This window comes from Gymnoscopelus braueri (genome assembly GCF_963280865.1).
Source record: "Gymnoscopelus braueri genome assembly, chromosome: 21".
NCBI lineage: Eukaryota > Metazoa > Chordata > Actinopteri > Myctophiformes > Myctophidae > Gymnoscopelus > Gymnoscopelus braueri.
This window is the reverse complement of record NC_137623.1, coordinates 8,160,068-8,182,690: the sequence shown is the minus strand read 5'-3', so window position 1 is coordinate 8,182,690 and position 22,623 is coordinate 8,160,068. Positions and strand designations below refer to the sequence as shown.

The 22,623-nt window shown below is 41.3% G+C and overlaps 1 protein-coding gene across 1 annotated transcript; it reads right to left on the bottom strand.

Moving 5' to 3' along the window:
- Positions 1-217: 217 nt before the first annotated feature.
- LOC308077599 (uncharacterized protein) lies at positions 218-22,256 on the bottom strand (the record flags this gene model as incomplete). Its single annotated transcript, XM_080418345.1, has 9 exons — positions 218-2,986; positions 4,396-4,472; positions 5,139-5,193; positions 8,608-8,710; positions 8,860-8,961; positions 15,541-15,651; positions 20,283-20,801; positions 21,757-21,827; positions 22,185-22,256. 9 exons carry the CDS (start codon positions 22,254-22,256, stop codon positions 1,625-1,627), a joined length of 2,472 nt encoding a protein of 823 aa, XP_080274471.1. The 3' UTR covers positions 218-1,624.
- Positions 22,257-22,623: the final 367 nt, after the last annotated feature.

The following is a 22,623-nucleotide window of genomic DNA, read 5'->3' as shown; positions in this document are numbered from 1 at the left end:
CACTTCAATCATGGTCATGAAAACTGCTGCTAGTATTTCAAAGATAATACATCATAATTTTGCAGCTTCATGGACAACTAATGAAGTGTTTTTAAAAGCATAAACTAAACCTGTAATCATTAATAATATACTAATTTTGAAACCCCAACAATCACAGACAATGACATGTGTGTAAATACTTTATTGATATTACACACTGACAATGATATTACACCATGTAGGAGCCATCTGCTTCCAGACCAAACGTCAACAACACTTTGGTTCACAGGAAAGTGATGGCTATTTGGAGACATTGTATGAACCGGTAACCATTAGGCCTTACCGGTTAATTAACCGTTAACCGTTAAGGAAATGTGTTAAAAAAAAAGGTATTTACCCATTAAAAAAAGAAATATACACCAGGTCCATAATAAAATGTGCTATTTACAAATTACAAATACCAATACAACGAGGAAGAAGAAGATTTCAACAAATTGTTTTCCATAAGAAATAGTTTTATGTTAGCAGTGAAACGGGGGATTCATACATTCACATGTCTAGGACGCTATACCCTGCAGTGCTGTGAAGTAAACGGGACCGAATATAGGCTAATAGATAATAAATAAACCTTAGCCTACCCAAAGAATTAGCCTATAAATAAATTAAATCGGCAACATTCGTGCTTTATAATAAATAAAACTAGAACCAACATTCACATTGACTGGCAGCGCGAGGCCGCAGCAACGCAAGGCTTACAGAACAGATCAATTCCCATGTAAACATGTTATGTAATAGTAAAATGATTAGTAAATAATCGTTATAGTATATAACGTTATAGTAATTAACAACAAAACAATATAGTCAATAAACGAAAACATGTTGAATTATTCAGCTGTGAGAGGAATAGCAATAATAAAGTTGTATTTTTTTAGTAGAAAATTAAATAAACAGGCCTGGCCTTTTGGCCTATAACTTATTAAAATACATATGAAATAGCCTATAGTTCCCCAACTTTCTAGTAATGAAAAACAAAATACTTAGGCGAAAACAGAAACATGCATTGAATCATCCAGCTCTGAGGATGAGCAATTAGCAGATTAACAAAATAAAATAAAGACCTGGCCTACCATATCACAGTGTTCCGCTTGTTTAATGTCTACTGGTTTTTGTTTTAAAAAAATCAACATGTCCACATGCTCTGGGGTTAATCTGGTTGTCTGTTGACTGTAAGACCCTCTGTGGAGAACACCCGTTCAGATGGCATCGAGGTTCCAGGGACGCAAAGGTAGCGCCTCGCTAATGTGCCCAGCCTCGGAAAGCGGCCCTGATTTGTTTTCCACCATTGAAGTGGGTTGGTGTCTCTCATATAGTTCTCCACTTCTGCTGCAGAGTCATTAGCTGGTGCAAGGGTGCTGTAGTCATCTCCCAGGAGCAAAAGCATGGCACTGCCCTTGCTCTGCTGTATGACTGCCACCTAATTCTCTCATGTCATCATGTCGTTATGGATTACATAAAAAAAGAATAACAGTTAAATATAACAATCCAACTCCATCCAACCAATGTGTCCAACTTGTGTTTTCATCTACCTAAAAAACAAAGAAGCAGTACACTGGACTGAAGGTATTTTAAATACATCAGTAAAGTTCTACATCAACCCAAGATGTTTAGAGAGGCACGTGTCCAGATCACAGAGAATCAATATCATGCTTGAACTTGCATCAGATCCTTTGCGCCTCACTGTGTCGATGACAAAACGTGCCTTTTCTTTTTTCGCCTGGATCTCAGCACCCGTCTCCCGCTCAGCATCGGTTAACACCTCCTTTGCGAAAAGTTTGTCCAGGAGACAGTTGAGATTGGGAAGAGAAATGCTGTCAATGAAGCTGTCCCGCACAGAATACAGTCTCTCTTCCTCTTCAAGACTCTGTGTGCGTTGAACTTGTTCTTTTCCTAAAAAAGGACCTGAAAGTTTTACATTGCCTTTCCATTGACAGTTGGAGGTGTTGCTGTTGCTTAAAAGCAGCGTAATACGCTTAAACCTTTCCTCTAAAATCACTTCAAATGTTTCAATGTAATTCTGATAGGAATCATGAACTTCAAATACTGCACTAAGGGGTTCAATTGTGATGGAATCATGTTGAGGGGAAGAGGAGAGGGTGTATTCTTGATTTGGGATTAGTTTACAGGGAGGCTTTCCAATGTAAATCTCTTCTCCAACTAGCTTCCTCCTTTTGTTCTTCACTTCATCCAGTACAACGTTCCTTGGTAGCAGCAATACTTTCAGGGTTGAGTCGTCATCACCATTTGGTGGTGGAAAAAACAGTGCCACATTTGCCCAGATAGGATTGGTGCTGTCCTCATCATTGACGACACCATAGGGGGAAAATCCAGTTACATTTATGATAACATGAGTTTCTGTGATCGCATCAGGGTAGATCAGCTCCATGCGCTCATCATCCATCACATGGACAACGTACAAGGATTTGCCGCCACCCGTGGAGAGGATCTCACAATGTGGAAAGTGTAACTGACACACAGACCCCTGAGAACCTTGTATGTCAAACAGTGGTCCTGCAGGCCTCTTGCTAAGCTGGGATAGATGACTTCGGTCCCAGTGGACTGTTCTGTAAGTCACATATCCCTCTGCCTCCATCTTAAACACCAGGTCGGTCACTCTGCATTGGAACAGTCCTGTTTGGGTGCTGTGGAACCTGTAGCTTTCCTTGTTAGTGATATCAGGTGTAAACTTCTGTGTTTTGTCCAGTAGTGTAACATCATTTACGCTGTGGGACCGCTTTGCTCTGAAACTTGTCTTGTTCTCTAAACATGGAATTTGGCTCAGTGAGGATAAGCTGTGAGAACGAGGCAGAGAGATGGATTCTTCTATCCTCAAACCACTGAAGCATGAACTTAGATCAGTTTCATCTTGGAGCTCCAGAGAGGGATGTAGAGAGGACAGTGACTCTGTAACAGGAAGCTCTTCCATCTCATCATGCAAAGGAATAGTTCCCTAGAAACAGAGAAAAATAAAATCAATTCATGTATATTAAATAAACATAACACACATGCATCAAATGCAGACAGACAGAATAGTGCCTCAGTATACTAGGAACAGACGTAACCAAGAACCTAGCATCAGTCTACTATCAAAATAATAATCTGTACTTTGAAACTATAGGATAACAGGTAAACAATGAACCTAGCATCAGTGTAAACAATATACTATCAACAACAAAAAAAGCTCAGCTCTTAAAAATGTAAACTCTAAAAGTTTAACATGCCTTGCCTGAAAGTTGATCTACGGTGGTGCTCAGGCTACAAAAACAAAACCACACAGATAAGCATTAATATCCCCTAACAGGAGTGTTCGCCTTGTAGAGACTGTTTATTGGCCAAGCATGTTCAAATACAAGGACTTTCACTTGTACAGTGTTAGCTCAGCGTTCTGGACGGCCTACATTCCAGAGTGATACTCTGATGAGGAGAGAAAAGGAAGCTTAGGAATTTACAGCTGACTTGTGTTTACTGTCTCAATACAGTAATTGTGCATTCTCATGTATTGTCCAAGAGGAGTTGGCCCTGCTTGCCTTTATGCAATAACTCAGGCCTGACTGTCTTAGGTAGCCCACTCTAGGATGCCCTCTGTAGCCCACAGAGACTCTACGATGCCCCACGTGTCCAAATACACTCTATGATGCCCTACAACAAGAATAGGTCAAACCCATAGGGGCCAACAGCTGGACTTTGACTGCTCATATCTGCATGAGATATGAGCAGTCCCTCCCAACTATCTACGTATCTGCTATGGCCGTGGCCATGCACCACCCACAGGGCAACAGAACAAAACAAAACAAACTCTGAGCAGATGCTCCCCTGGCACTCTGGCAGTTAGCAAGTAGTGTGAAACTTCATTACCGGACCATACAGGTCTTCGGTTGGCGTTCCACAATCACTCCCCACACACCAGCAGTCAGGATCTCAATCAACACTGTAACCGTTCAATTGGATTAAGATTATAGCTTGAATGTTTAGAGAAGGATTGATACCATGCGGTCTCCGTGCGCCAACTTTCAGGCACTGCGTCCGGACCTCTCGTCGTCACTTCATCTCTCTCTATTTTCAGTAATCAGAGTAATCAGTGTGTGTTATGGTTCTGCGCATCTAATTTTGCTCTATGGTGCACTGTATAGCACATGCTCGCCACACCCCTCTGGCTGGTACTATGATTATCTTATGAAGGGAAGCATCTAATGGCAATCGCCATGGGCAGAGCGGAAAATTCAGACCTAAGGCCAAACCCCTCACGTGAACTAATATAAGTGACGTAATTGGTTAAAAACGTTAAAATAGCCCAGACGAAAGGAGGATCGCTTAGTCGCGCCCTGGACCTCCCGCCCTGGACCCCGGACCGATATTAACCTTTTCACCAAGAGGAAGGGGAGGTGTTGATCTCTGACCCATGGACTTCAACTTCATCAGACCAGACATGTCCATCTCTGCAGAAGAACAACAAACAAACATTCATTACACATGATGAGTATAGAAGACATGAGGTCTGATACATTGTTTTATGACTGTACATAAATATCACTGTAAACTCAATTAACCCCATTGACACAGCGGCCATTTTGTTCTTTCATCATACTGGAGGTGGCCCTTCCCCCTCCAGTATGAAGTTAGAGTTAAATGGTTAAATGTTAGAGTCAATGTTCTGGGCAGCTCATAATAAGTGAACATTCAGCAAAAATGAACGAAAATGTGTTGAAAATAGCTGATCTACAAGTTACAATACAACACATTACAACAGTTAGTTGATCTTCTATGAATTGAGTACAAAGGACCCCAATGGAAACAAGCCATAGGCTTTCTTGGGTTTTAAATCCTCTTAGCTGACCTTGTATTGAACTGTACTTTCCTGTGCTTTTTTCTGCAAACTGCTAATACATTATTCAATCAATCAATCTGCTATTTTCAGGAAATAGATTTGGTGTAGAGGGGAGAAAGGAAGGGACCAAGCAGGACCCCGGTCAACGAAGTATATACTGTAGAGTTTAAGTTTTGTGTGTGTGTGTGTGTGTGTGTGTGTGTGTGTGTGTGTGTGTGTGTGTGTGTGTGTGTGTGTGTGTGTGTGTGTGTGTGTGTGTTAGTGGCTAGAATCTTACTCCGCCTCTTCAGCTCAGGCTCAGAGACCTTCTCCATCAATTTCCGGTATTCCTCCTGTATTTCACACATTAAGACAATGAGAGAGTCAAGGTACATCAAGCTGTTAACTCTTTCACTGCCAGATTAAATACATAAATGAATCGCCCACTGCCAGCGATTGTTGGTTTTACTTACCTTTTCAACTAGTCATAGAATATTTACATCCAGTTTGATCGATCTTTGACGGTTGCTAAACACGGATGGTTTCACTGTGCTTCCGCGAGAAAGAAAAAAAGTCATCGCAACCCCCCGGTCGCTTGTTACAAGCCGTTAAATAAAGCTTGTCTTGTCAAAAATGCAGGGAGAAAGAAACAAAAAAAGATACAGCCATTTCCCCAAATACGCTAAGCAGGAAGGAAATGGTCACGATCACGTGTCACGGTCACGATCACGTGATCTCCTGGATCTGTGTGACTTGAGGATAAAAATGGTCACAGATAAAAATGGTCACTCCTGTGTGACCATCTGGTAGAAAACCACTGAAAACAAAAAAGTCGTAAAAATTGTCTTTGACAGTCTGGATCTTTGGAAAAAAAAAGTCGTAAAAGTCGTCCTTGGCAATGAAAGAATGAGCAATGTAAATAGCACACTGTTATTCTCATGAACCCTAGCGTCCCTATTCTGGGGCAATCACTCACAAAAATAGCAGCCCTAACAAGCTCACAATGAGCTTGTAGATCTGCTATTTTCAGTGAAGAAATTTGGTGTAGATGGAAAAAAGTAAGGGACCAAGAATAGACCCCTGGGGATGAACAGGGTGTTCAATGTAAGTATTTAAATTGTTAAATTGTAAATAAAGCTGATCTACAAGCTCACAACATGTCGCATTGTGACGCGTCATGTATACTTGCTATTTTCAGTACTTTTGAGTGACACTCTTGTATGATGAAAAAGATCATCCCATGTAGGGGAGAACCGCTATGGTTGTAACGTTTTTCACTTTTCACTCTTTTACTCTGTGAACTTTTTACCTACATATGTAATATTTTCAAGCAAAGGACCTACACATGTCCACTATCATACACCACTAAAGCTTTTCAATTGATAAAACAGGTTGTGAATTATCAAACCTAAAGTGGACGCTGTTCCGATGTTACATTTTAAGCGCATATGACTAATTGTAACAGCATGAGTTACTAATGTAACACTGCTTAAAAACAGCATTAAAAAAAATAGTTTTCAGCTTAATTCAATTATATTTAATTCAAGCAACTGTTTTACATTGTTTTCATACCAAGGATGTGATAACATAATGTATTATACATAAGGAATTCATTAAATATTACCGGATGGCAGTTTGAGTGAATTCCATCGGAAAATACATTGATTACACCTAAAAAGAGCATGTTACAATCGGACTGCTCTGCTTTGGAGTTGTTTACATAACAGAACTAACGTGCATAGCGTGTTAAAATTATGTAAACTGATGAAGAACGGATACATGTAGACAAAAGATACTCAAGGTGAAAGTATTTACTTACTTTGAGATAAATCAGTTTTTCTGCGATAACTCTCTCTGGCCTGGATGAAAATACTATTTACTTCCTGGGTACGTTCATTACAGCACTGGTCACATACTGACGTGACGGCGTTATGATGGCATTGACGAATCAAGAGAACGTGCATGTTGCAACCATGATGAGTTACAACCGTGGCGGTTCTCCCCTAGATATGAGGCCCGCCAGCAACGATATCCACATTAACCCTTTATACATAGTTGAACGGGGTCCCCCAGGGCTCTGTACTAGGTCCGATGCTTTATTCTGTCAACACCAATGGCTCTATCTTGCGCCCATGTCGCGCTATCCACTATTTGGGGATTTAGCATCGTGCAAGGGGCGTTCCCGTGCCGAGTTGCTATCTTGCGACACCAGCCTTATCCCTAAAACACCTGCGTTACCCCTTACATTATAGGTGTGGTTTGGGCATTTCATTAATACCAATCAGCGTGCCAGATGCCATTGCCTTTAAAGCCGGCTGCACTATGCCTTTTGCCCAGTGTTATTTACACTCTCTCCCTCTCTGCCCATGGAAGAAGCTGTCCAACATTGATTCAATTTATATTTAATACACAGAATTATCACTCACACATTGCTGGTTATAGAGAACTCTAAATTACAGCAATCGCTTGTGTTCTGGATGAATTAATCTGAATGGTCTGGTGTGGTTATAGCAAACGCAGATCAAACCAATTTGTGTCTTTGATAAGCTTAACCACTTAAACCCCACATGGGTAACCGGAGTCCCTCAGGGCTCTATACTAGTGTATTTTCTGTTTTCAGTTATTGTGGAGAAAGCTTTAGCTGAAAAAAGCTGATCAACAAGCTCACAATGCATCGCAGCTTGTCGATCTGCTATCTTCAGCAAAAGATTTTCCTACAATACTGATGCTGGGGTTTAAGTGGTTAACTGGCAACTGCTGATAAAAACACAATTTATTGATACAAGGAATTAACAGTCACACTTTTGTGGATTACAGTGAAATTATCATGACAATCACATTCAGAAGTGTTGCCCTGTTAAACTCTGCAGCCACAAAATTAGGTACCTGACAAATCCCGATGTTTCCATCATAAGCTCTAGCCTTTGATTGCTTTTGAATAAAACCATATTTGATACACATATATCACCCTCCCACATGTTACTGATTATAGAGAGTGTAAAATTATTGAAATCCGTTCTTGATTTCCTGTGCAATGGACTAACAACACTTGTTTGGAGCAAATGGCATTGCGCAGCACAAATCACTGTCTTTGAATAGACTAACCTAATCTTATATCAACACAATTGACACAAGAAATTGATTCTCTCACTTTTGATTATAGGAACATTTGAATAACAGAGATTTGTTGAGAATTAGGAGCGAGGGAGACCTCTTGATGTTGTGCGCCCGGCCCGACTCCCGACATTTCTATTGCAGGTGCGCTCTACCAAACGGACTGGTCTGAAAACCCGCTATGCGCTTTCCCAAACGTGTCTGGGCAAGATAGCAATTCTTTGGGATAGCAAACACGCCCATGGCCACACCTCCAGTCGCAAATAACGGAGTCGGCATAATGTATAGTGGGTAGCATGGCCGTAAGATGCCGTTTGGGGACAGCGCCAGCTGCCTTGTGTGTACTTAATGGGTAGTGCCAAGGGATCTGTTTGCCTAAAATCTCACAGCGGATTACAATGTAATGCATTCTAAGCTTGTACATTGTCTATTTTCGTCAAATGTTCAACTCGCTATGGTTCATGTGATTGCCTGGCATTCTTATTTTGGACACATTTTGAACATTTTGAAACATTTATTTTATTGTTTTTTGTTTTGTATGTCACTGGAACAACAGCAACATCTTAGACATTAGTTTGGGATCGCTGCATTGTAGTTCATGTAGTCATTAGAACATGTAAATAAATGTCATGGAGAGAATATTAGGTTCTTACCTGGCTGTTAGCTGACTCATATAGGTTCCTCTCTATGTTCTGAGCCAGAGTCACCGTGTTCTTCCTGTCCTCAGCTGGGTCTCGTGTCAACATGTTCAATACACTGCTCACCAACACACAGAGAATGAAAGAGACAAAGTCAGACATCAGATTTGACTCATCATTCAATAAGTGATAATTGTTCAGCTGGTCTGGGGTCAGGTGGTGCGAACACATAGTATTGGTTCCGCTTTCTGTCTGCTGAACACTCACAGGTAGCGAACATAGGAGTTACGGGGGACATAGGAGTCTTTATGCCAATACTTCCTCATGTGTGCTGCAGAGAGAGGGATGGCTGTGATGGAGTAGTCCAAACTGAGAGAAAGAGAATGATAGAAAAGACAAAGAGACAAATAGAAAGAGGAGGGAGAAACAATGAGGAACATATTATTATGATATTATGACATAACGTTCAATAACATATCTGTAACTGTACAGGTGGAAACATAACCTGTTAGTTTGTTTCTTCCAGTTACAGATGTAAGACTGTCTGTTAGGTCCTAACAGATCCACCCACCCACCCCATCCACCAAAAAATATATAAAATAATAGCAATAAGGGTAATAATAATAATAATAACAACTAGGGCTGTGACTTGATAAAAACAAATAATCTAATTAATTAGAGGCTTTGTAATTAATTAATCACAATTAATTGCATTTTAATTGCATATCAATATTTGACCTGAGAACAGTGAGAAGCAATTTTTTCAAATGGATTTTGGTATACGAGTGAATCAATGAATAGTGAGTACATAAGCTTAAGCAGCAAAACATTGTTTATATTTTTTGTATCAAGGTGGTACTTAACCAAGACCAACAGATCAGCGCAATTTTTGCCATAAAGTGCAGCAAATGTAGGATACATTTCAGAGATTCAGGTAGCCTATATCAATTGAAGGACCTTCTGTAAACACTTCAACCTGTTTTTTTTTTGTTAAGTAAAACAATACTTTCATCAGAAAAGTGGAAACCCAGACCATTAGAAAACATCTCTCTGTTGCTCCAGAGGGCATAACAGACTTTGTTGATTTACCAACATTTAGTCCATATTGATTTAAAAAATCAAATCAATTTCAGTCCAACCCTCTGAATAACCTTGGCTAAAATAATAACTGCAGTGGGCAGTCTGTCTCACTGATGGTGGGCTCCTTGTACTCGGACTACCTTCCACGCTAGCTGCAACATGTTTCATGTTTACCAAGGCGGTCTCATCGACGTCTTCATTCATGTTTTCATGCACTGCGCTGACCATAGACATATAAAAGGTAGACGCCTCCTTCGGCTCTGAGGCATTGGTATCTCGGGCGTCATTTTAGAGTAGGCAAGCTTCCGCGTGTGTCACAGAAGGGGGCGTTCGGTAGGCCAATCAGGGGCAGGTGGGGGCGGGTCTTTTCGTAAGAGGCAGCCGTGCAGCAAAAATCAGTTAGACGCGTTGTGATTGGCCAGTAGTCTACGCGCTGTGATTGGCCAGTAGTCAACGCGCTGTGATTGGCCAGTAGTCACTTTGAATGGTAGCTTGCCTACTCTAAAATGGCGACAGCGATACCAGTCGCTCCAACGAACTGCAGAGGCCAATGAGGTATCTAGGTTTCTATATCTATGGCGCTGACTGCGGTTTGTTGTCTGACGACATACACGTTGGTTGGTGCACCGGTATGATCGGTAGGGCTGAAACTCAAGTGAGAAACGTTCCGCGGTGCAAAAATATGTGTGATTAAAATGCGTAAATGTTTTTGAACGTGATATGTTTTCTCTAATTAATTAATCGAAATTAACACAATAAAGTCCCGGCCCTAACTTTTACCCAATTTATTTACTTTGAAATATTTTTACTCAAATTGTCATTTTAGTGTGTCTGTGTGTGTGTGGCATGGCCAATCCTTAAGTAACCCTGGGGATCCCCGAACCACTGGGACAGCTGGCCAATCAGCCCAACCCTTGCCTATGGCTTAATTAGGCCTCTGCTTTCAGCACTGTAATTAAAGCATATTTGTTGCAGCTGTTGCTAGGTCGTGACGTGCTACAAATTGTAGTGTAGTAGTGGGTCTGATACTTTTCGCCATAGACCTGTTTAAACAGAGATGAAGGCAAACGAACTTCCATCACTGTGATGACCACTGTGACCACACCGCCCACTTCACACTGGGTGTGATTTTTTTTAACTCTGAGTGGCCTGAGATATTGTGTTGGTACTATCAAAAACGTGGTTACAGTAGGTGGCCAGCAACTTTGGCCATTTTCCTTTCACACCTCCTGCATGGAGCGTGTGACCCGAGATGATGTTGGTTCAAATCCAGCACACAACACCAATGGTTTTGATAATGTGGATTGTGGATGTTAAATGGTGGATTTGTGGATAGGACTCTATATGAACAAACTTGTTATATCAACAAAACATATCGCATTCTGTTTGTGTGACATGCATGATGCAACGGTTTTGAAAGTGAAACTGGCCAAAGTCACTGGTCACCTACTGTATAAGAGCGAGTTAAGAATTATGTTTCTAATCATCTTCTTGGCCAAATTTATACATTAATTAACATGGACGGCAATGGAACTCCATTTGTGAACTCCTGTCACTCAGAGGGCCGTAGTTCACATTCTCTATATCTTTGTGCTTTCATAGTCACATTGTGTGAACGAAGACAAGTATGGCTACATAATGGCCAAAAAACATGAAAAGTGAATATTTTGGCCGAGAGGACGATTTGTTTGGAAGTCTGCCGCACTCTAGATTCGAAAGTTGGCTTAAACCACCCAAACTTTGAAATGTGATTGCGGAAAAAAACATGTGACGTATTTGAATACCTGATAGTGTGCTGTTTCACGTTTAAATCATGTTTCTACGTAACAGTATGTCAGAGTAATGTGGCTCCAAAGTGAGGTGATGATTTCAGATTTTTCGGGAAAAAAACCCATAGAAAGTCAAATGTTTTTTTTGGCGATTACGTCATCGTGGTAACACGTAACGGCACAAAATTTAAATCGCACACACTTGTCCCGGCCGAGCCGCACGTTTTTTTGCGGGGGTTGTGTCTACCGTGCGGGCGCCATGACAGGACAATCTTTGCAGGAAGAATATTATTAAATAAATAAATATTATTAAGTATGGCGGATTACAATAAGTGTTTTGCCATTGGCATGGCAGGCACACTCAATAATAATAACAATAATAATAATAATCATCATCGTCATCATCATCAAAGAGGAATTTGCCTCTGGCTTCAATGTGTAATTGTTTCATAAAAATAAGGACCATCTCTGCATAATGTATACTTTTACTTTCGGTACTATAAAGCTTTTATCAAGTAAACTTATACTTGTAACAGAGTATGTCTACATAGCGGTATTGCTACTTTTACTTAAGTGAAAAATCAGTACTTCTTCCATCACTGGTACTAATAGTAGTAGTAGTAGTGGTGGTAGTAGTAATAGTAGTAGTAGTAGTAGTAGTAGTAGTAGTAGTAGTAGTAGTAGTAGTAGTAGTAGTAGTAGTAGTAGTAATAGTAGTAAGATCAATATAAATCCCCCGTTGTAGCCTACGATCATGTCTCATATCACTTTATACACTAGCCATGTTTTGTATGGGGAATATAGGTTGCTGCCTTCAGGAAGGAGTTACGGTGTTCCAACATACAATAAGATCAGGCTGAATAAGTCCTTGTCCATCAGTCGACTTTGAGGCTTAATTTAGAGTCTGGCCAGGGGTAGGCTGAGCGGTGGACATTGCTCTTGTCTTTATGTTTTTATGTATGTCATTTTTTATGTTTCCGTGTTATGTGTGTATTATGACAAACATGGCTGCTGGGTCGCAAGACAAATTTCAGTGTGAGCTGATAATAAAGTCATATCTTATCGTATCGTATCAAGACTGCTATCAACTCAGCTGCTTGTGAGACCATCGTGAAACGGCGGCATCAAGATTGGTTCGATGAGAACAACCTTGCAATCCGTGATCTCATTGACCAAAAATGGAGGGCTCACTTAGCATGGGAAAGCCAACCAACATCTAAAAACAAGGAAGCTGTTTTCCGTAAGATCAAGGCCACGGCTCAACGTACCATCCGGAAGCTTCAGGATGACTGGTAGACCGAGAAAGTCAAGGAGATCCAAGGCTATGCCGACCGCCATGAGACAAGGGATTTCTTCTAAGCCATCCGTACCATCTACGGATCGATTCATTCCTCTTCGCATCCCTCTAAGCTATGTTAATGGTCAGGTACTCCTGAAGGACAAAGATGCTATTCTTGCCCAATGGAAAGAGCACTTCGAAGACCTCCTGAACCGGCCTCCCCAAGCTTCAGAAGTCTTCCTCTGTGCGATTCCTCAACATCCAATTGAGTCTCCCGCCCTCTGTTGAAGAGACTCGGCAATCAAACAGATGAAGCGGGACGCAAGCATCGTGCCCATCTTCAAGAAAGGCGATCACTCTGCCTGTGGAAATTACCGCGGCATCTCCCTGTTGGAAAGAACATCAGGACCCTGGCAATCTGGGAACCCATCGCCAAATGAAAAGGAAAAACAGCGCCCTCTGCTGTTTTTGACTATCTCAGTTGGCTCTGGGAGGAAGTTGACGTAGCACCCGTGCGCAAGGAAACCGGGGTTTTGGTCTGCCTTCAGCGCATAACTTCCGGTGGTGCGACTATGTTTTCATTCCCACAAACAATATATATATATATATATTTTTTAATAATTTTTATCCCACGATTTTGTAACCCATATTGTTTCACCCAGTGCCAATCGCCTATGTAATCCTGGGCGCTACTCTCCCTCTGCCAGCCTAGGGAGAGCCCAAGCTGAAGCTCATGCCTCCTTCAATGCATGAGGAGCAAGCAGGCCGCTTCTTATCACCCGACAGGGGGGAGATTCCCTGGTTAGACGTAGCGTGTGGAAGGAACACGTTATTCCAACCAGTTCCTTTCCCCTCCATCAGGCGCCCTGGCTGACCAGGGGGAGGCAGTATAGTGACCAGGATTACTGCATGTTTTTGTGAGGGTATTAACTACCCTAGGAGACACGGGGAGAACATGCAAACTCCACACAGAAAGGCCCTTTCACCAACCCCACCTAGGGTATGGACACTGATAACACGGAGGAGAGAACACGCCCCCAGCACCCACAGCGTCCCCGGCGGGAATTGAACCCAGGACCTTCTAGCTGTGAGGCACAAACAATATTTCTACACGGAACACTAACACCACTTCTCTCAGAGAACTTGGATCGTTTTGGTTATAAGCCCACTTGTTTCTATGATGAAAGAGCAAGTTAAAATGTGAATATCTTTCCGTGGTTTTGTCTGCTCCGCGGACGCTATTGTTGAATTAGTTTCGGTTTGTTTCGAGTGGGGAAGGATCGACGGACACGTGAATCCCGCCCACTACATTTGATTTGGTAAAGCGCGGCCTGCTTCCTGATCTGAAGGCACGCCCACTTGTAGGCCAGTGCGTATGCGATATGACGAACCCCCCCCGACAGATTCAAACGCAGAGCAGAATCTGTTCTTGAGAGATTAGGACCCTGGAGAAGTTTCACCAGCAAAAGTTGCGGGAAATCATGGGAATCGGCTGGGAAGGACGCATCACTAACAATGTCGTTCTAACTCGGGCCTCCCAAGCGTGGAAGGTCATTTGTGTTGCATGGAAGACTCATCCCTCCCCAAACAGACCCTATTTTGTGAACAGGCTCATGGCTCTAGGCTGCTAGGGGGACCCAAACGAAGCGTCAACAAAGACACCAGTGTCTTATGTTACCCCGTCCACCTCCAACACTTCTGTGCCCGGGCTGCACCCAACTCTTCTACTCACATCAGTTAGTTCATCTAGCTCAAGGGGAGAGCAAATAAATGGAAAAGAAGAACGGATCCTTGTTTTCGAGGATGCCATGTTGATGAGTAGTAATAGTATTAGTAGTATTAGTAGAAGTAGTAGTAGTAGTAGTAGTAGTAGTGGTATTAGTGGTGGTAGTAGTACTAGTAATAGTAATAGTAATAGTAATAGTAATAGTAGTAGTAGTAGTAGTAGTAGTAGTAGTAGCAGCAGTAGTAATATTAGTAGTAACAGTAGTAGCAGTATTAATATTACATATTATTATTATTATTAGTAGTAGTAGTAGTAGCAGCAGCAGTAATAATGGTAATAGTAATAGTAATAGTAGTAGTATTAATAGTAGTAGTATTATCAGTAATAGTAATAGTAGTAGTAGAAGTAATAGTATGAACCATTTGGTTCGGTATGAGCCAAATGGATCCTTATAACTGTGATTATAATACAATATAAATTATAATGTATTACAAGAACTATGGTAATTATAACACACTATAATAGATTACAACTGTGATCATAATACACTATAAAGTAGTATAATGTTTTACAACTATGATAATTATAATACAATATAATAGATTATAACTGTGATTATAATACAATATAATCTATTAACAATAATGTATTACAACTATATCCTGTTCTAAATTTTTGTTGGTGAGTGATCAGTCATTATGAAGTGTTTGGCTCCGTTTTGGCCTAGCTCAGACCTACCCAGGACTGGGTACTTTTTAGGCACGAGTTTAGTACCACTTACACACCACGCTACCCACTTCATTGTAGTGGAACCGTGGCACAAGTGGGCGGTGTGGTGTGGGGTAGGGTGAGGCCATGCATATGGAAAGCTGCCTTTTGTGTCATCAGCTCCAGGTTCACAACTGAAGTTCAAAGGTAAATCATTTAAACGGTCACTGTTAATAGACAGCCAGCTGGATACACACACACACACACACACACACACACACACACACACACACACACACACACACACACACACACACACACACACACACACACACACACACACACACACACACACACACACACACGAGAGAGAGAGCCAACGTTACTTTATCACACGGCAGTGTCTGCATCTTAAATCCTCAGCAGTGTTTCTGGAGTCACACCATTTACATTCCCAGTAGTCATCATCAGTGGCTGGTTGTGCTTGTATTTTTGTCCTGGCAAACAGACAAAGACCAGAGTCAAGTTAGTCGCGTATACTTTACATGATTTCATATTCAACAATGATGAATTCATTAAAATGATGATGATAAGTTGCGTATAATAATAATAATAGAAACAAACATTTCTTATACATTATAAGTGTGCCTGCAGCTCACTAAGTTTGATTGACTTCCGGTCTTCACCATTGGATTCCTTGTACCCATAGGAGGCATAGTTTTCGGGTCTATACGACCACTTCCTGGTACAACCGGAAGTACGATACGATACGATAATACTTTATTGGCAGTTTGCACTGAAATTTGTCTTGCGACCCAACAGCCATGTATGCAACATATAACAGTACACACATTTGACATGACACAAAAAAACAACAAAATACATACATAAAGACATGCAAAGACAAGAGCAATGTCCACCACTCAGCCTACCCCTGGCCTATAACTCCTGATTAAGCCTCAATGTGAACAGATCCAAGTGAACAGATCCACTTCCGGGTTACACCATTAAACTCCACACCCCTCAGACAGTATGAGGCAATCAGACACACCAGAAGTAGGAGGTAAAAAAACGGAAGTGGTCATGTTTTTTATGAAATTGGAAGTTTGTGGGACCACCCACCAAGTTTGGGACCTGTAGCATGCTGGGAACTGGCTGTGTAAAGCCTAGCCAATAGGAATACAGAGGGGGTGTGGCTTAAGCAATAACAACCTGTCCCTATTGGTAGTCTAAGTCCACAAACCAAGTTTGGAGACGGTAGCATGCTGCAAACTGGAGTTACGGCTGTTTAAAGCCCAGCCAAAAGGAAGCCAGAGAGGTTTCTATTATACTATTATAACTATGATAGTCCCCCATGGAACCCGTCAAGGACCCCGAGGGGTCACCGGACCACACTTTGATAACCACTGGGACAGATGAACCCCCGTTAGGAACATCCACTCTCAGAGTCAGCAATCATTTACCTGGGTTCCCCTGGGAACACATCAAGGACCGCTGGGGGTCCCCGGACCGCACTTTGATAACCACTGGGACGGCTAGCCAATGAGAGGAGAGATGGAATGGTTATGGCTCTGAGCTGGAAAATAGCCAATCTACAAGCTCACAACGCGTCACAATGTACCACGCTGATAGTCATTTAGCTGGGGACCCCCTGGGAAGCTCTCAAGAACCCCTGGGGGTCCCCGGACCACACTTTGAGAACCAACAAAGGACCCCCTGGAAATCCCTCAAGGAGCCCTGGGGGTCCGCGGATATCCCGAGTTTTTCCCGAGTACCCTCAGTGCCAGCACGAGAAATCCCGAGTTTTTACTTTTGACTGTGGTCGCGCTATTCTGTTTTTTTTCATGATCACTTTCGCTTCCTGACTCCTTCAGACTCACCCGGAGCCGGATGTAAATTTTTTTTTTTATTTCCGGGTCACGTTGTTTTTCTCCGGTGATTTTCGGCCAGAATAGGGAAAGTCACGTTTTTTCACACGGTATAAAAAGCGAACGGAGAGGTCCACGTCTACTCTCTTTGGTCTGGGTGACGATCAGTCATCGTAGTCGTGTATCGCATCGTAATTTAGCCCGATCGATTGTCGAAAATGTCAACATCCGGTTCTGACCGGATATGACGTGAGCCTGTTTGGGAGGGGGCGAGTGAGCCAGCGAGATCATCAATGTGTCGATTTGTTGCTCTCTACTGGTAGAACTGTATTATGGGTTTAAAACCCCAATCAGATCATTTATTTGAATGAAAAATTACAAAATTAAAAAATTAAAAAAAACGCAAATTCCTGGCAGTTTGGGAGTACTTTATGAAAATACTCTTGGCACTGAAAGAAGAAGAAGAAGAAGAAGAAGAAGAAGAAGAAGAAGAAAATTTCAATAGAGCTTCGCACTGGTACAGTGCTCGGGCCCTAATAATAACACTGCATGCAGCAATGAACGGGCCCTCACACCTCTGTCCACGTTAGGGGCAAATATCGATAAATCAGAACAGGGAGTAGCTCAAATGAATGACAAGGACTTTCAACTGAGTCTGTCGAAAGACATGGCTTTCAGATCAGCCGTGTGATATTAATTATCTGAACCAAATTTACTATGATTTTGACAAAAGGGTTATTGTTAGAAAGACTGCGCCCTCTCTCTCTCTCCCACTCTCCCCCCCCCCCCCCCCCTGCCCGAGAGACTGTTACGCCCCTCGCGAGACTACAGCGAGCCCTGTTAGTAAGACTGTACCTCATCTTGCGAGAACAAAGAACAAAGAGCTGAACGCTCGAAGCAAGAGACGCTCCGTTCGTAAAGATAACGATTGCACTATTTAGACATATTAAGTCTAGTTTACATATGTCTGCTACACACCAGAGTGCCTGTGTGTGTGTATGATAAACGTAAGTTCTCATGAAGTCGATATATAACCTGTTGTCCCGTTACGGGTCTTGTAACCAAGCTAAATACCTGCTAATGCTAACTAGCAGCTAACTGCCTCGTCACTCTGTAATAGTGACCGACGGTCAGAGAAATGCTATCGATGGTTCGTTTGTATCGTTGTACTGTTACTGTATGCACTTGCACATCCCCTATGTTGATGAGGAAGAGTAATGTCACTGCACTTGTTTCTTAGAATGATCAGTGTGATACGTTTGGGTAACTACTACTTATAATATAAGCTGAATTTGTGCTTCTAACCCCAGTTGGGCAGATACAGGTGCCATACCGTATGAATGTAATTTGAGCAGCTAAGCTAAACTGTGAAGTTTAGAGGCCATTATTCATTTGGTTTAATATGTTAAATGAGACCTGTCTATACTGTACATGTGACTGTTATGATGCACAACTTACAAGGGCATTCATTCGCTGTTATATTCTGCTTATTACAGAAACCACACACAACCCTGCTGTTCAGTAGCACCTGTTTATTAAGGAGAATAAAAGGTCCTCAGTATCCACCATTGTCTTCTGCGTCCTAATCAATGCACAAGGGCGAACACAACCTACCCAGCCATACAGTGTTTCACTGGGTCCTTCACAACAGTTATTATTGTGAAATATTGATGATTTAGTTCATTTTTATACTTTTTCTACTTTGAGACTCTGAGTTAGTCTTAATATATATATATATATGAGTTAGTCTTAATATATATATTTTTTGATACTGAAGGAATAATCCAGAATGGGACTATATTATTTTGGTTTATTTTATTGTTATGACCATTCTGTATTATGTCTAATCATGTGTTGGAATTGTACTCAGCTTGAGAGATGTAATGAATGCGGGTGTTTGTGCAGCAGGAAAAAAGGAGGAAAACAGAAGTTGGTTAAATGATGACATTTTGTTGGAGTCACCATTTGACTCCCAGAGAAGAAAAGCAGCAGCACATCACGTGATCACCAAAAAAAACAGCCCGTTCACATTTTTTCTCCGCGATTCTACGAGACTCGGATACATCTTTTGAGGCGATCACCGGGTGGATCGTTGTGAAGAATAATATTCTATGATTTTTCAAAGGTTAGTAAAAACGCTCGAAATCGCTGGCAAGGGCAGATATAGATGATGTTTTAACTCTGGCAATTAAAGAGTTAAAAGTGAGAACTAGAGTAAAGGTCAGCTGGACATGGGGTGAGCCTAAAAAGTTTGACAAACAAGAAACAACAATTGAGGAACCAAAGTGGGGAATGCCAAAAAAACGCAATTTGGACAAAAATAGACAACAATGAAGACATGTCATGTTGTAATTTACAGTGGAGTAAAAGTAAAGTCTGAGAGTCTCATAAGCAAATCGAACTCTCTGTTCAGCTATTACACATGCATAAGGCTATGTGCTCCGTAGTGAACAAAAGTCCTCAAATCATGTACACAGCGTGCGATCTCCGTGAAATTTTTCAAATCAGCCTCATGGTGGTGCTATAACAGGCCGATTCGTGTTTTTACCTATAACTGCAACGATCTGTGTAAAACTTTGTACGCGCACTCCCTAGAGCTCAAGGAAAAACCGCTGACCTGCATTTTTCACATCTGCGCCACCAGGAGGCCGACTCATGTCTTTGATATTACTCCGTCAGATTCTATCAAAATTCCAGGCAAATCGGTACACATGATCTCTATTGTCACGTGATCAAGACAAATCAGTTCCATTTTTCATATTCCATCCTAATTGGCTAATGTTGACATTTAAAGTTTGAAAGACTGCGCCCGTTTTGAACAAAATGCCTCAAATCATGAACGCAGCGTTCGATTGCAGTGAAACTTCGCACGCACATTCGCCCTACGTCGAGGAACAAATGCCACCCTTTTGACACTGCCCTATTATAGTGCCATTTTTTACTGCGCCGATTTTTAAAAAACAATTCTTTGATATTACTCCTAAACATTTTGTCCAAACATCACGCAAATCGGTACACATTCTGTCCGATTATTCATATTCCATCAACATTGCTGGCCTACAATAACCTACATGACCTGGCGGAGACCTGTGCTCCGAGGAGCACTTTTTCTAGTTTCCAATATGTTCATGTTAAAGTCATGTTTTTGTTTGCTAGTAAAAATACAGTAGAAGTTAGAATCATGTAAAATTTTAAATCATTGCAATGTGGATTTGTTCTTTCTCTTTCCAGTTGAAGTTCAAAGAGATTAGTGATCTTACATTTTGTCTGGAACTCGAGGTTCTTCATTCGTCCTAGACCCATAGCCAGAGTCTGGTGTTCCTCTGCTTGTCCTAGACCCATAGTCGTAGTCTGATGTTTCTACGCTTGTCGAAGCGCAGTCGTAGTCGTAGTCATAGTCGTAGTCTGATATTTCTACGCCTGTCCAAGCGTAGTCGTAGTCAGAGTCGTAGTCTGATGTTTCTAACCTTATCCAAGCGTAGTCGTAGTCATAGTCGTAGTCTGATGTTTCTAAGCTTGTCCTAGACCCATAGTCGTAGTCTGATGTTCTGCTTGTCCTAGACCCATAGTCGTCTGATGTTTCTACGCCTGTCCTAGATCCATAGTCGTAGTCTGATGTTCTGCTTGTCCTAGACCCATAGTCGTCTGATGTTTCTACGCCTGTCCTAGACCCATCGTCTGAGGTTTCTACACCTGTCCTAGACCCACAGTCGTAATCTGATGTTTCTATGCCTGTCCTAGACTCATAGTCATAATCTGATGATCCACCGTAATGACCTCTGGAATAAAAAAAATATATCTTCAATTATCATGACTATGAATGAATGTGTGTGTTCGTGTGTGTGTGTGTGTGTGTGTGTGTGTGTGTGTGTGTGTGTGTGTGTGTGTGTGTGTATGTATATATATATATATATATATATATATATATATATATATATATATAAAAATTAAAAGAACGCCTTTTGAAACGCTTCCGTCTTCCGGTGAAAACAAATGGAATTCTGGGTAATGCAGGACTGCGCTAAATAATTGCAACGACCGTAGTGACCAGCAGAGGTTGCTAAAAATCGCTATGTTTGGACCTGCCTTGTATTGCTTTAAGTATCAAAAGTAAAAGTACTCATTGTGCAGTATGTCATTTGTGTTGCTTAATGCGGCACTATGTCACTATTTTTTAATGAATAAAATGTAATTTTAATTAAAACAATTGAGTATGTTAATACAATGTAACTTATACAATTGGGGTAGTCATATTTGGTCTCCCTGCTCTTCTACTGAGACATTTAGATCGTGGCAAAGGTCATGTCCCACCTAGACACAGATTTTAGATTTCATTTGTATTGAAGGGATAGCCCCTTGAGATGTCTTATTTTCAAGGGGGTCCCACACAGGATCTGACACAAATTTTGACCTGGTGGTCAAGATAAGATTTCTCCCCTGAGCAAGCAGGCAAGCTCTATTACGTCAATGTTAAAATCATGGTTAAAATCCGGGGTAGAATAGGAAATCTTTTGAAAATAGCAGATATACCGCATGGTGACACAGTGTAAGCTTGTAGATCGGTATTATCGAATAGTTGAAGTAATTGGGGTTAATGCATTGTTTGTGGGGAAAAAAAATCTGCAAAGTAAATAGAAACAATGGATGTAAAAAATAAATATGTGTGGGGTTAAAGTACAATATTTGCATCTGAGATGTACTGGAGTAGAAGTGTTAAGTATTGAAAATCCGTACCCTGTACACATACTCATGTGTTTCTCATTCAGCTCAGCGATCTCCTCTTTCATCATGCAGCAGTATTCCAGCTGTATTTCACACATCAACAGAGAATGAGAGGAGACTATTTACATAATGTTTTGGTATTGCCCCTCAATTAAATGTTTCTGGATTTGGATTAAGGAGATTGTTATAGCTATTATTGGTAAACCTCTTCCCAGCTGCCCTGCCCTTTTTCTTATTGGTTATAACCCAAATATTTTGTTAACATTTCAGGATAAACACTACTAGCCGCCTCAACTGCCGCCAAGAAAACTATTATTAAAAACTGGCTTGAACCAACTATTAATTTGAAAATAAACAGGCTTAATTGTTTTTCGGATATTTGTTTACTGGAGCGCTCTACTGCCAGAATGAACGGTGCCAGAGCTGACACGGTGGATAACCGGTCCAGAGCTCTGGATGCAGTTCAGTCGCTTGGCTAGTTTTAATCTGTATTGGGTTGTGGCCTTGTCCATTTCTCCCTTTCCCCGTACCTGTGGCTCCTGTACATTATCCTGTACTTGTCCTGTGCTTGACTTGTGTTTGTCTCGTGTGGATGTCCATATTGTACTGAATGTTTTGCTTGTTATGTGTTATGTTTTGTTTAATGCATGTATGCATGTCTCCATCTAATGCATGTATGCATGTCTCCATCTAATGCATGTATGCATGTTTATTGTTTGACTTGTCTCATTTATTTAGCTTTTTGTGAGTTTGTTTGTCTGACCGGGTTTTGTATTTATTTATTTATTTTATTTTATTTTGTATGTCTACATGTGTGTATGTGTATTATTATTAGTTTATTTTTCCTTTCCCTTTTTTGTCTTGGTTTTCCCTGTGTAT